The sequence below is a fragment of the Oenanthe melanoleuca genome, chromosome 2 (assembly GCF_029582105.1).
Source record: "Oenanthe melanoleuca isolate GR-GAL-2019-014 chromosome 2, OMel1.0, whole genome shotgun sequence".
In the NCBI taxonomy this organism is placed as follows: Eukaryota; Metazoa; Chordata; class Aves; order Passeriformes; family Muscicapidae; genus Oenanthe; species Oenanthe melanoleuca.
Genome location: NC_079335.1, coordinates 84,040,209 through 84,057,876, shown reverse-complemented (window position 1 = coordinate 84,057,876; position 17,668 = coordinate 84,040,209). Strand labels below are relative to the sequence as shown.

General features: G+C 44.3%; 1 protein-coding gene across 1 annotated transcript in view; it reads right to left on the bottom strand.

Moving 5' to 3' along the window:
- Positions 1-17,338, bottom strand: part of BMP6 (bone morphogenetic protein 6) — an 87,828-nt gene extending 70,490 nt beyond the window's left edge. The window contains exon 1 of the mRNA XM_056484733.1: positions 16,844-17,338. Coding sequence (XP_056340708.1) covers positions 16,844-17,252 — 409 coding nt within the window. The 5' untranslated portion in view covers positions 17,253-17,338. The remainder of the gene's footprint in view (positions 1-16,843) is intronic.
- Positions 17,339-17,668: the final 330 nt, after the last annotated feature.

Here is a 17,668-nt window from a genome sequence, read left to right as displayed (position 1 = left end):
CATTTGGCTGATAGTTACACTATATCAGTCCCACATTTCACAACTTATATCAACAATCTGAGCCTTTTCCTGTGGTCCTGTGAGGAAGCATCAGGTATTGGCCCAAGCTAGAGAGCCTCAGTGTCTCTTGTGGGGCAAGAGCCTACTCAGACCCCATTCCTGAATTAGTGACAATCTCTCACATTCTAAGGCCAGGACCAGGGACGAAATTTTCCTCAAATTAAAGCAGCAGGAGGAGTTGGCATGTCAGGTATTTTCTCTTCCCCCTGTAATACTGAGAACAGTTCACATCCACCTGGGAACACCACCTAACAGCTGCTGCACTGCTGGGAAGACCCAGGACACTGCTGATCTCTCCTGCTCCAGCACATCTCCCCAGCAGCTTACACCTGCAGGTGCTGGTTTGCACTTCTTCACTCCTACTTTTTTTTTTTTTTTTTTCCAGGGCAGCTGGCTGAAGTCCTGTGACCTGCGAGACATGAAGGAAAACTGGAACAGATTTCTGGGAAGCTTGCTGGATAAAATGCCTACAACACCTTTGCTTTCAATAGCTCTGAGGGTCCTTGCTAGTCCCTAACTTGAATTTGCCTTTCTAGCTCAGACTTGGGCTTTTTGTGTACACCACCACTGCTAATGAAAGTACCAACTGTTGTACTCTAGCTCACTACCTCAGCACTCGAAGCACATAAAGAAATGCCAGAGCAATGGAAAAATAGGACACTGAAGTGATTTAACATAATCTGCATAATCACAAAAAAGTTTTCAAAGGCTGGGAAAAAAAGCCCTGCATCATTAATTGTCCTCTGGCTACACAAAGGAGCAGATGCAAATATAGGTATCCCAACTGCTGTGACCAGCAGGTACATAATTAAGGGAACACCACATGAAGATATGTGCTTAATTGGTTCAGGTGGCAAGGTTAACAAAATAAGCTCAGGGAATGAATGCAACACAAGCAGAATACTTAAAAACTAAGAAAAAGCCGGTCAAAATGAATCACACATCTCAATCAAAAAAAGGAACAGTCTGCTTGCTTTAAACTCAATGAAAATTGGTTCCCCCTCACCTTCCAAAAAGGAAAAGGAAAAAAGGAAAATAGTATTTATGGCTCAAGCTAAATCATAACCACTTTATTTGTCTGTTGTTTCAATTTTTCCTTAAGGCTTGTGTTTAAACACAACGCGAAGCACCCCACTCTCAGCAGCCTTTTCACATATGCTGCATTTAACTAGAAAGAACAAAAGTCTTTACGATGAAGCTTTGTAGGAGAGGACATTGCAAGAAAAGAAAGCAGCATCATTTCCTCAGACTTCTCTTCTTAGCACCATTAAACAGAGATATCTGACCCCTCACTCCAGCAGCTGCTTGAGGATGCACAGGGGATCTCATGGACAAAAAGGCTTTCAGGACAAATCTCCTGCCCTGTGAGCCTTGCCTGTTTCACACTGCTGCTCTCACCGCAGTGAGGCACCATTACTAGTGTTTACATAAGTCTGAATCATGCAAACTAGGAAAGATGGAATAAGAGGTAAAATAATCAAAAGCTGCATCAGCAAGAGCTGAGGTTTCAGTCAGTGGAAAGCATTATTTTTAGAAAGCCAGAATCTCTTAGTCACCATCCTTCAAATTCACTCGCCTACACAGCAAGAGCCGTGACCCCTCTCCCTGGTCCAGTTCATTCTTCCTTCTCCAGAATTTCCCCTCTCCTTCATGCCCATGAAATCAGGTATGCATGGCCAGCCCAACTGATTTGCTGGACATGACCCACCCATAACAGCTGCTGCATTTACTACAACTCTGGTGGAGCCTCCCAGATTTTGCTTGTGATTGTATCCAACATTCCAAGGGCTGGTTTTTTTCAAGAGTCTTCCCCAGTGCTTCACACGTACTTCAGCCTCAGATAACCAAAGCAGCTTTCACAGCTCAGCTGCCCCAGAAAGAACTCCAAGATTTCTTATCTCCTCGAGTACTGCTGGGGTTTATTCAACAAGAAAGAGCAGAAGTAGCAGTGTGTGCCCTTTATACCACATACAGTGGCAGGAAAACATCCTGCAACCCAGTCAGAGATCATCTGAACTGCTGGATAATTGACTTAAAAGTTTGAGTTGAAATCAGGGATGGCAGATCACAAGCAGCTCTGCTGAGAATTATCCTTTTCCCCTCTCTCTTGCTTCTTTGCACCCCAGTTAGCCTGAGCACACCCACACACTCAGGGAACTCCTCCTGCAGCAGAGAGCAAGGCAAATCCAGAGGAGACCTCTGCTACAGCAGCTCTGGCACTGAGCATGTGGCAGGCAGCAACAAGGTGATCCCACCAGGACACTGGCCAGGTATTCTTCAGCAACAAGCCCTTGTCTGCGTGAAATCCTGATGTGGCTTTTTCCACCTTATCCTTGGGATCCAGAACAGACCTCGAGTAACTTCCCACAGGCAGGAGGGCATTGAGGCAAGGAGACAAACCATGAAACCCACAAAGGACAGCAAGCATCTCCTTCCAGGCCACTATGACCTGGCTTTTAACCTCAACTGAGGTTTTGTCTGTACATGATGAGGGTGAGTTTTGCTGTCCTTACGCCTCAAATAGCAGCAATGAAATCTTTTCTCTGGGTAACTACTGCCTCTGACTCTAGCATAAGGCTGCACTTCCAGCAGGAGAAACACATTTGAAAATCACTGATATCAAAGTCTCCACAGTCTCTTAATAATCCGTCCTATTTTTTTGCGGCTTCAAAGAGTTTTAGAAAATTTTGTTAATTTTAAAATAATTATTTCATTTAACTATGATATATCTCTCCTCAATTGCTGAGGGGATCTGTAGTACAAATCCAGGTTTTCTTCCATCTCAAATTGGTACGGTGCAAAGCCAAGAATACATATGTTGCTAGCTGGAAAATAAAGTGCCCTTGATTCCTAACTTTATTTTGGACAGTTTACTCCAAGTTATTAAAAGCCAAATTCAGTAGTGAGAAAATATATATAGCTTCAACTGTTTTGTGTGGGTTTAAAGTACTATTTGCTTTATGAGTAAGAGATTCAATAATGCATATATTTACATAAAAATAGTTTTGACATTTAAGTAAACTTCTTGCCAAGCTTGCAAAAATGGAAATGTAAAAAGCATAAGCACAGAAATAAGCCCCTATGCTGTAAGTCTGCTATTTACAGGTAATTTTTTTCCCTTGGCAATAATACCTGAACAGTATGTTTTATAGCACTAGACCTAACCACTCTGAGTCAATTTAGTGTTTATGGAACGTGCCAGACTGACAATTTGAGATTTAAGTGCTCCATGCCAGCCTGTAGTTGGGCTGGGGTAGGGGCTAGGAGAGTTTCCAGAACCTGGGCCACTGATGGACCCCAGTTGTGTTCTGCAGACACAACAAAATCCATGATGGCACGAGTCCAGTACACAGCCATGCAAGCACCCAATTATTCCTCAAGCCCCAGGAAGCTTCTGAAGAGGATGGCACCAACCTGTGCTGCACAAGAGCATGGAATGAAGCACCCACCACCAGTCAAAGCCCAGAATGGCTATAAAATGCCCAAAACTTTAAAACTGATGCTGTTCAAAAGTGCCCTACTCTGCTAGCTCTGGGGATGACCATGCAGCAGTCCCAAGATAAAGGATTTGATGGACAGAAGAGGTTGGAAACAGTCTCTTTTACTACAGTAACTAAGATTCTTTTTTTTCCCCAGAGCAATTAGTCAGCTCAGGGATGTCAAAACATATAACTGGGCCATGAGACAAATTACAGTGTAAGTGCTGCTACTTTGCCAATGACCTAGCAGGCTTGACCCTGAGATTTCTAGTGTTTGAAGTATCATGTTCCTTGTTCAGTATTGCAGTACTTCTAAACACATTTCAATTAAGATGAAGTGACAGGCAAACCTACCTGCATGGATCCTTCATATATATAAACAAATAACAACAAAGCCCAGATGTCAAAATGGGTGATATACTGGTATAAAAGAGAGAAATATAAAATGCATATATATATATATTCATCAAGCCTTTGGTTGCCAATTCAATCTTTTGCAAAAGTTCATGACAACTGGCTCATCGATACTCTCTGACTGTCCCAGCTGAATGGTCTGACAATCAATGATCATCTTTATATTCTAAGCATCATAAACAGATGAAAATATATAAACAGAAACAATTATTCAGAGCTGAGGATAGTCTTGATCCTTACTGCAGCCTCATGTGTTACATATTTTTTTCTGCTGTGATCTCACTAGCAATGCATCACTGTTTTCAACCACTCTGAGCGCTGATTCTACATTCAGCAGCTGTGTTTGTTTACAGGGCTAGAAATTAGCACAGGACAAATGGACTTCATCCAACTGAAATTTTATTTTGGCATTTTCCACTACACTTCACAATATATTGGTCCTCATAGACCAATTATGTATTTGCCACTGACGCTGGCCAAGGAGAGAGCATAAGCTAAGATGGTGCTCACTAATACTACACAGGGATGCTTTTATTGCTCCAAATGTGGGCTCCTTAATTACTAAGCACAGCCCAGTCACTTGTAGCCAGGAAAGTCCACTACTGTATTGTCCATACATTTTTTTCACTAGGAACATAAAGAATGTCATCATAATCCATCCTGCACTTTGCACCCTGCCAGCTTAGTAAGAGCGATGAAATGCAACAATATTTTCTATTTAAAGGGACCTGTCTGTGCCCTTCACACTTATAACTGAGCTCCCAAAGCCAATTCCAAAAGACTGTAAACCAAAATCAGACAAGTTAGCCTTAACATCATTTTCCATTTCAACATTCAAGTGCTTTTTCATTGACATGTATTTCAAAACAAACAAAAGAGCAGCCCTTTGCCCCCATGCACTTTCCAGCTCCTTGACCATTACCTTAGCACAGAGCTGAGAGGTGCTTCAGTTTTCCCCATCCTGCTTTAGAATAAACTAAAGAGGAGTTCCTGAATTCACTGGAACATGGTGGCAAACACACCTGCTTAGTTCTCACACACCTGAATGTATGTGTAATTTTAAGTGCTCGCCCTGGTTTTTTAGAATATGTTTGTAAGCATTTCCTATTTCTGTTAGGACTCACACAACAGACAATCATAAAGTGCATTAAGTTGTAATTGAGAGATGTTATGCTGCTAAAAATACTCAGCTTTTATCTTAAAAATGTGTTTTAGAGAAACTACCAAACAGTCCCCTAGGCACTAAACAATTTCTTCAGGCAAATATCCACAGCTAATCTCTCAATTAAACCAATAAGCCCCGATCAAGCACCACTCTGGAGAGAATAAATTTAAAAGTACTATGCAATCTCCTGAACAACATTTTTTGGGGGTCTGAAAAAGCCCAGAAACATTTGCAGGGCATTTTGTTTCTGAGGAACTGCCTCTCACTATTTTTAACTTTGCTTCATGCAACTAACTCTGATAATTTAAAATAATAGCAATGATGATGTTCTGACATCACAAGATGCATGAAGAACCCTGTCAAAGTAATATATTGCACTCTGCCATGTAATTATGTTATGTTGGAGCAGAGTGTTGGAAAACTTAGTATAATCATTAGCCGTGTGCTGAATGTTTTGATTGTCAGACAGGTTGTATATGATGCAAATATATGACTCAGAAATGATTTCACATAAACATTTTGGTAACAGTAATCTGACTCATAACCTCCAACATAGAAAATAACAAGCTGCACAAAACATCTGTGCGCTCCGAGCAGCCCCAGCTTGCAGCAACCTTCACAAGTCTCCCAGCACAGAGAGACCAGAGGTCCTATCCCTGAGAGATGTTGACACCTACCTTTCCAAAAAGAGTCAAAGAAGGAGCAAAAAGTGCTGTCATTCCCACCAGGGATCCCTGGCAAAGAGCTGCAATAGTTTATGCCATCTGATAGCCTGCCCAGTGGGCATCGCTTAGTTTCAGACCACAATTAACAGGGCTGAGATGGGAGGAAAGGTTTGTTGTTATTCCACCCCAAAGCTTCATCATGTCAAGTACGACACAATGCACAATTCTTCTTCTATTTATTTTTTCATTCATTAGGAGACGGACAGCTTCTTTCACAGCCCCCTTTGGAGGACAAATGTGCAGCTTTGAGTGACAAGGAGGATTTACCGTGTGTTATTTCAGAGGAGGTTTGCCATGTTTATTCTGGAAAGTGCCATGAATTAATGAACTATCTCTTCAAGCTTCAGTGCATCGGAGCTGCCAATTCTCTGGCTGCCAGAAGCAACAGACTTTTTTGGGACCCCATAAAACTGTTTTTACTGAGACTAGAGATAGCAAAAGTATCAGGCAGATCCAATCCCAATAGCTTCTGAAATATAAAGGAGTCATTATACCAACTTCAGCTGTTACACTGCATTTTTATGGGGAGTTTCTCAACAAAACTGTCAGTTAACTTGGAAGAACATCTACTATTAGCTTCCCTGCAGTGTAGGTATTACCAAAAGTCAACCAAACCTTTATTAAGCTCTCCAACAGTTTTAAGTGAAACACTTGCTGCTAGCCTGTGCCCTCTTTCCTCTTTCTTATGTCTGAAGAGCCATGTCCCTAATGGAGCATGGCTGCAGAAGGCACAGACTGCCCAACACTGATGAGCAAGGTACACAAGCCTAAGCCAAGTGAGAGTCTGCAGCTCCAGTTGATTCATGCTGCCACCTGAAAAGAGACAAGTTTCACCAAATAAGACCCCCTTGTTTCACTGGCTCAATGAGCCCTGGAGGACTGGCCAGGTCAGTAAAACTGCACATAGGCTCATGGCGAGATTGCAAGACTGGAAGCAAGAATTTCAGGGACCTCATCACAGCCCTGGTCCAGCCATAACCTCTGAGCCTCAGCTTAGTTATTTGGAAAATCAGTATAAGAGTGATTCACATTTGTCAGAGCACACTGTGAGATTTCAATGCTTATGAAGTGTTTTGAGGTTCTGAATAAGAGACAGAGCAGTACCTTGATGTTGTCTAGCAAGTAACGAGCACTACATATCCTGCAGAATGGAACATTTTTGGACAGCACAGCTGCTACAATCATTAAAGTGTAAAAACTATCACACGCAAGAGACAAGACACAGACATCTCAAAGAGAAAATCTATTGTAGTACGTTAAACAAATGTATTTTCTCTCCAGCTATCTTCCATAGCATAAAAAGTTGGAACTTCCTTAAATATGAGAACTCTTCTTTTTTTTTTTAAAGTCTCCCTTCATTTCTCTTCACTCCCTTCCCCCTCTGCCTTTTTTCTTTGTGGGTTTAAAAAAAAAAATTAAAAAAATTTTAAGAGCAAGCCAAGAGATTCACAATCACCAAAGCCTGCAGAACATACAGTGAATTTTGGCAGGACATGCATGTTTATACTTTTCATATGCTGTTTAAATTATTTTTATAAACAAGTCATTATCTTGCATAGCCACTGCTTGGTCCCTTTCATGTCAAAGATGTTTGATGTTACAATAATTAAGCAAAAAGGTCTGCATGCTTGAAATGCTGTCTCAGGATGACGGTTTGTGGGCAAGAGAGGCTGCTGCTTTTCTAAAATGAAGGGTTTCTTTGCCAACCTTCATCATTTATGTTAAGCACCTGGATTCTGTACTTGTGGATCAAATCTTTGTGTAGATATTAAAACATGAATTTCAAACCAGGCTTAAATTTGAGGCCTATCCTCCTACTATTTTGCACACATGTCAAGGCTTGCAGAGAAGCCTCTACCTGCTTGCACACAAATGTTTTGAAGAACCTGGCTTGGCATCATTATGAAGATTCAGGTATATTAAAAGTGTGTAAGGACTCTTCCTGCACCACACCACCTGTGTGGCCAGAAAGAGTGAAGAAATGTGAATAGGAAGCCCATGGTAAGTAACATAGGATATGCCTCCTTTTTTTTCCTGCAGAGCATCTGTCCACTGCTGCCTCTACCTCTACTTCTGTTCATTTGAATTTGAACAGAGGGAGCCTGTGCCTCTGTGCCGTGAGGAATTAAAGCTCTGACCACTTCTTTAATTCTTGGTACAGAACCTTTATCCAGATATTTTAAAGTAGCTTGAAAAACAGGGAAGTTAGGCTGCAGCAAGTGTTCATGTTCAAACAACTTTGTATTATTACAGAGTTTACAAAGGCAGAGGCAGGCAAGTCTTTTGCATCTTGTACACATTAGTTACAGTTAAACCTTATTTTCCAGCTTATTTGGATTTCATTCCCTGTAAAAAAGACTGGAATTGACTGCTAAGAGCTTTACTCTTCTGAATTTCCTCTCAATGGTCTGGAAAGCCCAGGAGAGACAAGGATGCAAGAAGGCACATCTGTTTCACTCCAAGGCTGTCGACCCTTTCCTCCATCCAACCTCTTGGCTTACGTGTGCAACTATCAGACCCTGCTCATGAGCTCTAATCTGTTCTCATTTTTTAAGTGCTCTTTGTTGCCTGGTGTGGAGCTTAACACTTGTGCTTCAATAGACATTATGTCACCCTTTAGCCCTTGTACAAACAGAGTGTCTAATACCTTGACCGTACACGCCATGCAAACACGATGCGGCGAGCGACAAGATAAGAAAGCTGCAGCAGTACACTTCAACATAAACATCTCTGTGCATACATGGCACATTTTAACAGCCTGCACTCGATAAAAAAACTGTAGATCTCCATTTGACAAGATTTTGGGTTGAACAAATATATATTCGTTAAAAGAGTGCTTCAAACAGCCAATTCATACATTTCTGCCACTGCAAACAGCCATTAACAGACATGGAATAACACATCTTTGGAACACTGTTTGAAAACACTCTCTCATTTACTATCAGGAAATTTGACTCTTCAGAACAAGTGTTAACACTGTCTTGATTAATTTGTAAAGCTATTCAAGCCATGAAGTACATCTGCACATTCAGTATATTTCCAATACTGTGCTTCTGTTTTCACTTTCAAAATGTTTTTATTTATACACTAATATTTGACCTATGAATGTTCCAAGTTTATATGAAGCCAGCTGTTCTAAATTCTGGTTATACTGAGCATTCGTGCAAAACATCAGGTGATATCATTGGATATTTTTAAGGGGAAAGTTCACAGGAAAGCAGTTATGTATTCTTGTGATTAACACCACATTGGATCAAAACAGTCATGTCTAGCTCTCTGAAAAATACAGCTACTGTTTTAGTTAGCAGAACACTTCAGCTCTGTCTACATTATCCTTTTTTGCCAGAAGTTCCCACTGTTGCTACTACTGATTCAATTCTGTCATTGTGCTGTGATGAACACTGCTACGTAAAATAAAAAGAGCTGAAAGCAGCGCTGTCAAAATCTTTGTGTCCTTAACAACAAAACAAACAAAAAAAATCATCTCATTATATCACAAAAACCCCTAACCAAACCAAAACCCAAACAAACAAAAAAATACATTCCAAAACTCTGCCTAACACTACAAGACTGTTTCTTAAGGAGCTAAAAGTTCAGGAAATGCCAGCTCCAATCCACTGCAGTTTTTTGGAATCAAAGTCCATTACAAGGTATTAAACACCCCTGCAATCCCACAGGGACTCAGCTTCTTTAATGAAGCTTTGTTCTCCTGCACCAGCCCTGCAGCAGCTGCAGCCCCATGCCCTTCCCAAAGCCACTGTGTGGGAGCCTGCTCTGGGGGCAAAGCACCAGGCCACTTTAGTGTGCTGCTGCAAGTCCAGCCATGCCTGCTGCAAGTGCTGCAGCTCTGCAGAAGGCACCACTCCTCATCCTCTGCCAGCCACAAGTGAAAAAAAGATGGAAAGAAACTACTCACTTAATGTTCTTCAGGCATGTCTCCTCACCCTTAGCATATCGCAGCTACAGAATCCCTCAAGAGTCCTGAGCATCCTCTCGATTCCTACTTACAATTCCAGGCAGTTTAGGCTGGAATGGATCTTCAAAAGTCATCCAGAACAACCCCTGCCAGGGGCAGGAACACTGTGTAGTTAGACAGATTGCTCAAAGCCCCACCTAACGCGACTTTGAACAGCTCCAAGGATGGGGCATCCACAGCTCCTCTGGGGGACATGTTTTACTTCTGTTTGAAAAAATTCTGCCTTATATCCAATCTAAACCTACCCTCTTAGGGTTTAAAACTGTTTCCCCATCGAACAGGGAATCTAGGTGTGACCCAACACCAGGCTCCAAGAATCAGGTGGGCAGGAGACAGCTTTCCAGTCCTTAACCTCCATCTCCCAGGCTCTGAGGTAAGATACTTGCTGCAGTAAATGAGAATCTCACCCATGAGCCATATTTCCATTTGGGCAATTGTGCTTGCTCTTTGCTTCACACTGCTATATAAATGGTCAAATGGAAATGTTAAATGATTAGTAGGTGGGCTGTATTTTACAGCATAGCTGTGCATCTGCTGGTTTACAGCAGAAACACACAATGGGACTGTTTATGTCCCAAGTAAATCATACCTTCCTCAAACCCCCTACAAGTTAGCAATGAGGCAAGATGACCTAAAAAGAATCGTGACTCCATAGCATGGAAAGTCTAAACACCACCTTCCTTCCTCCTAAATCACAAACACTGCTTAGAAGTTTATATTTAAAACTACAAGAGAGAGTGTAACCACTGCAATACACCGGGCTAGACCCAGCAAGGATCCACAGCTCCTTGGCAGAGGTACAAGCCTGCAGCAAGCAGTCCCAGCAGGAGCTCAGCACAAGACATCCATGACAGCTGCCCAAGTGATTTTCTGCTAAAGCCATGTTGAGCTGGAAGAAAATTGCCTAAAGAAAACCTTTTTATAAGAACTGGTTTAGCTTCATTTTTTTTCTGAGTGAAATAACTAGGAAGTTCTGCTTTATTTAAAAAAAAAAAAAAAAAAAAAAAAAAATCTAAAAAACCAAACTAACCAGAAAAAAAAAAAAACCAAACAAAAAAAAACAACCCAGCCCCACACCTGGGTTCCTAATTCAAAATGCAAATTTTCACTTATTTACAGATTAAAAATTTGGCTTGAAGTAATCAAGACTGGTTTGGCAATACTAGCTTTTTACAATTACAATAAATTGCTGTTGTTATTGTTGTTGCTGGAAGAAAAATTTGTGCGAAATGTTGAAGTCTAAGACTGTAAATTTTCAAGCTCTGAAAAGCTTTCACAAGACAGAAAATAATCCTACTAATGTCACACTGTCTGGTCCCAGTAGCTTAGTCCAGATGACAGTCAGACTTGGATAAATTGCTCACATGAACATGACTCTCTGCTCATTTCAACAGTACAGGTTTTGAAGAGCAGCATTTCCAGGAGCCACACATCTTCAAGGGCTCCTAGCCAAAGGCAGAAGGATGACTACAGACCCTCAAACTCCAAGTCCAGAGGAGCCAAGGTCTTCTAAAATACCATTTGCCCTTTTTTTAATCATGTTGTCAGGAAGCTTCACACTAGCAGGCAGCTCACAAGCAGCAGCTACTTCAAGGATATTACATAAAAGAAAATCTTGAGCTGTATCAGTTGAATAGCAAATATAAGGGTGCTCTTCAGCACCTGGGAATCTTGTTGGTATCAAAGCCCACTATACAAGACTTGGCAGAAGTCAGTAAACATTCCCATCATCAGCTTCATGATTTCTAGCATTGGCCTGTTCTGGACACACGTGGAGGACACCGCTCACATGCTGAGCAAGTGAGGCTGTACACAGCCAGCTGGCAGCACAGCCAGATCTGCAGCATCACACACTCCAGTTATTCCCTCTGAGTAGATGTCTTGACCTTTACAACACGTGGCCAAGAGTATAAACAGATGGGATGACAGTGTGAATGGTACGGCCCCATCAATACAATCATGCAACATCCCTGATACATCTTGGTTGCCTGATTTCCTATCTCCCAACAGCAAGCATGATACTGGGAAAAAGGCAGGTGGGCTGATCAAAATCCTTCAGGTGAAAAAATTCACCTGCTTTAGAAACACATGTAAGGATGTTGGAGTGCTGCTTCCCTCTCGTGAAAAGCTGTGCAGAGCAAAGGCATACTGCTTGCACCTAAGGTGCTATGGATTTGTGCAAAATCATTCCTAGAAGGAAATCTGGTAGGTGACCACTGCCAAAAAGATGAAAAGCCTGTTTGTAAGACATCACATCCAAAAGGTGCTGCTTCATAGGCAAGGAGACTGAATGAGAGAGAGAAAGAGAGAGAGAGAGTACTTGTACAACAAATCTCATATTTACCTCCAAGCAACTTCCTTGCACTGAAAGGGAGCACTCTTGCCCCAGCAAACACTTGAAATCTTGCAGGTAATATGGAGATTGCCTGCAGTTTGGGGATTCAAAAATAGAAGAGGCTTTTCACCACAACTCCAATTCAGATGGTGCTGAAGCTTCAGTGCTGACTGCAGGACTGCCTGGCAAGAGGTGAGCTTCCCCTCAACCTTTTGCATGAAGGCCTCCCAAGGGACATGTGCGTCTTAGGATGAAAGGGAAAACCTTCTCTCCAGAAGAGATACAGTGAATCAGTGCTGTTAGTCTGCTACAAAAACCACAGTTCTGAATAGCCGGGCACCACACCCCAAAGCACACATTTTAAGGTCCTCATCTCTGCCGGGTTTGATGGGTTCAGACTTTTCCTGCACAGCTATCAACAGTCCCAGATTTGAGTCATGGCAGAAGAAACTCAGACTGCCACTGAATTCCTTGGGTTTGATTGTAGGAAATGCATGGCTGTTTTTCCTCTCAGTGTGGATGCCAGCATAGGAAGACATGGGTGAAGACCATGTTCTGACACAGGATTGCCTCACAGCACCTTCCATGATACAAAAATAATTCTGGATGCATTTAAAGCAGCAATGTCTTTGAGAGTCATGTTTTCTGCTGCTTCATGCAGCATGCACTACTCTGAAGACACCAGCTGGTGAAACAGAGGATGAGTGCAGATCCCCTTCACTGATGTGCCTGAGAACACTGGGGTCAAGCTGTCAATCCAGCATCCCTGCCTCAAGGGGGATCTCCACACCAACCCCAGGCTGTTCTGCCAAGAGGAGATTACCTTATCTCATGCCCCGAGGAAGGCACATTTTCCAGATAGGAAACATTAATATATGCTATTTTCCCAACAGTACTGTGTCAAGACACACCACACATTTATATCAAGGCTGCTCCTACAAGGAGAGCTGAACAGTTTCACAAAAACGCCTCCTGGCCCACAATGCATCCCCCTGCCCCAGCTCCATAACCCTGCTGTAAAGCCATTTCCACAGCACTAAAGTTTTGTACCCTGCCTCATCAGTGAATTCATGCAGATGTTTCCATCTGTGCTAGCTATCCAGACTTCCTATGTGGGAAATGAAAAGAAACAGGCACTTGTCAGATGCCTCATCCTAATGAAAAAAACCCAAAACAGACACTTCTAGGAGCATCTTCCCAAAAAAGAGACCAGATTTACCAAGGACATATTATGTTTTCTGTCAAATTATTTTTTGGTGTTTAACCTGATAGTTTAAATTTATTATCTAAGTTATCTGAACTGGTTTATATCTTGGGTGATTTTGCTTGTAATGGGAACAAAAAATTATTTCTCCTCCCTGTTACTGCTCTCCAGGTGTTTTATAAAACTAAGTGCTAAGCACCTCCTGGAAACGCTGCACACACCAAGCTCCCCTATAATCAGCCCCTCTGGGAATCACTGCCCACACTCTGCAAGCCCATACTATGATACAGACATCAGGTAAGCAAGATAAATCCCAGGCTCCCCATTTCAGACTGATATTTCTTGTTCTCCCTGTAAGAACAGCAACTCCCTGTGTCTGAAGAACCTCCACTACTCTGTGACCTTCCTTTTTCACTTAAAAAAAAAAGAAAAACCAAAACAAAATAGAAACCATCTCCAAGAACGCCATCACCTTTAAGACTGGCATAAGCCTGCACTGCCTGAATAATCTGAGACCTCACCAAAGACCCTCAGCTTTGCAAGACTTCTGCAAAGAGGATTCATACCCTGAGCACATATGGAAACACAGCCTTTCCCAGACAGAAAACACATCAGCTGTGTCCCAGACTGAAGGATGAAGGTTGGTCAGGAAGGGCTGGAGCCCTGCATATTTAAAATCAGCAGTGATTCCAAGCTAGTGACTCTTTTTGGGCTACAGGGCTGGAAAAATTGAATGTGCTTTTCTAAGAACATCAACACCTGCAAACTTTCATGACAAAGAAGGACTCCTCTGCACAGCTGACCTAGATGATGGCTTTCCAGCACAACAAGATGCATCAAACTTTTGTCTGGTTCTGAGTTGCAGCAGAAGCAGCATCAGCCCCTGAAGACAGGAGCCCACACTGACTTGACACCCACACAGTCACATGCACCTGCATCCCCAGGTGATACCATACACTTCTCACCCTGAGAGAACAGCAGAACTCTTTGGTAGTTGTTCCTTCAATAATGGAAAGGGAAATCTTTAAGGTTGAATACAAAGTTCTTCAGAAGTCAGTTTTAACTGAACACATGTAGCTATGTATGGCCACATACAGAAAGCCCCAACTAAAATAATTCTGGCAATGTCCACTTATAAGCAGACTCCAGCTTTGAGTTTTCAGGGTTGTTTGACATGTAATCCATTGGAACAGTCAGTGTGCTTGAAATCAAGAATTCTTCCCTTTCTGCTGTGATCCTACCATCTTTTGCTGCATTTCTGACTTCATCTAATAAGCTACTTTGACAGATCACAAGCTGGCTTTCTCCCATCAAACTTTTGGTTTTTATATTGGAATATAGCATTTCTAGTTTTCTGACCTGAATTGCTGTTAAATGGAAAAGTAAATGTCAACACACAGGTGAAAGACCCAAAAAAATCCCTGGTATGTCAGAGAAGCCACAGAAAACAGCCAAACAGCTGTTCAGTCCCAGCCCATCGATTTGTCAACACTCTGGTAACAAACAATCACATTAAATGACATTATGGTTTATGACTCGGGATTTGGAAGTTGATGAGAAATTTCTACAGTTGATTCATGCTTCCTGAGACACATAACTAGCATTGCAATTGCACTATTTTACTACATTACAGGAATAATTTTCCTTGTTGTTACATAAGTGTCTGGATCCAAATGATCAGAACTGATTTGAATCATATGAGTGGAAGGGGTGTATTTTCAGGTCTACCATCTAATAATACTCTCCTGGTGCTTTATAAACAGCTAATCACCTTCTAAAACATCACATTCTCACACTTATCCCTGAAATCAGCTCCTTTGGGAGCTGCCTAGCCCTTGCAGGCACTTTGTTTCACATCCCTCAAGTAAAATATGCCATAGGGATTGCTTACAGACAGCTACAGCCAGCACACTACTTAAATTCACAGCTCCAAGTACAGGTCCTGAAAGTCCCCAAGGCAAAGAATAGAGACAGCAGCAGCAGCTCTGTGCATTCAAAGGACAGAGAGGTTTCGGGAGGCTGGGAGGGAAGAAAAACAGAGGCAGGTGCCCTTTGGACTGGAAATCTGCCCAGTATTTCCCAGATCTCAGCTTCAGAGCCAAGACTGCACTGGTTTCATTGATGGACAGTTTCAGGATGTCTCAAATGCATCCAAACTCTGAGATGGCAGCACCACCTAAACATCCCCAAGATGATTTTAAACCAGACAGCTGAGACCCTGACAGGTGCACACCCGTGGTACGAGGAGGCAACAGGGCTCCACGCTCCTGGGAGGTCTGAGCACCTAAGGCAGCTCAGCTGCAGCCATACGAGTTGTGGTCACCTCGGTTTCAATGTAGACAAATCCTTCAACAACTTTTTGCAACTCTTCTGACCTACTATGTAATTTCCATCAGGCACAAAAATTAATCAGCACTTGTTCTAGGTGCACACAGCATGGTACAAAGCTATTGAACACCTGTACCAGCACTGGGAGCTCTGAGAAATTTCCTGCTCAGTGACATATCCCTGCTCCAAACGAGTAAACACACAAGTTAGGTTTGGTTGTTTTTGTTTTTTTCTAAAAAACAAGACAAGCTGTTGTTGTTCTGGCACACAGCTCTGGCAGCACAAGTAAAAAGGCAAAGTTCTCAGCTGACCGGCTAAGACACTTGAGCTTCACAGGAATTCCTTAAAAAAAAAAGGAACTGTAATTTGCCAACTGAAATATTTTCATTCGCCACATTAGGCTGAATCTAATTACACTGTTTCCTTACAATTGCATAGTACTAAGAGCTTCTTTAAGTAAAAAAGCTTGATGACTTTCCCATTGCAATGCCCGCTTCAGAGCCCTTCACATCGCTGACAAGATGATTTGTTCGAACAGCAGGTTGACGTCTAACAAAACTTAATTCAAGATTTCCACATGATACAGATTGTAATTATGTTCCCGTGCTCAATCACCAGAATAACCTACACAGAGTCGCATATTTACCACCACACTAGCTCTGATCCCTTATAAAATATAAACTAACAAAAAAAAAAAAAAAGGAGAAGACGAGGACACCGTGAAACAGCGCGACTGTACTTCGTTCAAGCCCGAAAGGCATCTCTGCACAGCTCAACACTGCATAGAGCGAGTGCAACCTGTACTCGGGAATGACCCCAGCTCTGCTACCCAAGAAGCAGAGGACGGTGTATTTATTCTGATCTGACCACTACCACCAGAACAAGAACTACTTTAAAAAGTAATTCTTTTTTTCTTCTTTCCTCTCACGTGCCCCCAAGGTTTTGCATGCTGGGGTACATTCTTATTTTACTGTTTGCTAGAGGCTTTGCCCTTCCCCGAAGTGAGCTGCCCTCCTGGCCGAAACCCGCGCAGTCCAAGCTGGGTCCCAGCCCGCAAAGCCCCGACCCCGTCGCGCCCCGCCGGGAGCGGCCGCCCGTCCGCGCTACCCGGGTGGGCTCGCACAGCCCAGGACTCGCTCCCTGCTCCCCGCACTCACCCAGGTTGACGAAGCTCATGACCATGTCGGCGTCGTTGAGGAAGGCGCTGTCCTGCGGGCTGGGCAGCGGCGGGGCCGGGGTCGGCGGGCGGCCCCCGCCCTCCGCGCCCTCGGCCAGCGAGTGGTAGAGGTCCAGCATGAAGCGCGGTGCCGCCGTCAGCCGTCCCGGCGGCGGGGCCGGCGGCTCCCGCGGCAGCGGCCGGGGCCGGTGGGGCAGCCCCAGCACCGAGAGGATCTCCCGCTGCATCTCCCGCTTCTCGTGCGACTTCAGCCGCCGGTAGAGGAAGCCCGAGGCGGCGGCGGGCGGCGGCGGCTCCCCGCCCTCGGCGGGCAGCGCGGGCTCGGCGGGGCGGCAGGCGCCGCTCAGCAGCGCCCAGCAGCAGCACAGCCAGGCCAGCCGGCGCGGCATGGCGCTCGGCCGGCCGCGGGCGGGGGACGTGCCCGCTCCCCGCTGTCCCCGGGGGCTGCCCGCCGCCCTCCAGCCCTGCCCCCCGGCGGCGGGTTCGGCCCGGGCCGGCGGGGGGCGGCCAGGCCGGGGGGGCTCAGCGCCGGCCGCCGCCGCGCATGGCACCGCGCGGAGCCGCCCGCGCCCGGCGCCGCTCAGGTGCGGCGGGGCCGCCCCCGGCCCGCTCCGGCCGCTCAGCTCGCCATGCCCCTGCCCGGGGGAGCCGCGCCGGGCCGCGGGGGCTGCGTGCGGGGGCAGAAGGAGCAGGGTGAAGAGCGGCAAACTTTTCTCGCTGCCGGGGAGCGAGGGAGCGAGCGAGCGGCTCCTGCGGCTGCAGCCCCGGTCCCCGCGGGCTGGCCGAGCGCGGCTGCTGACAGCGA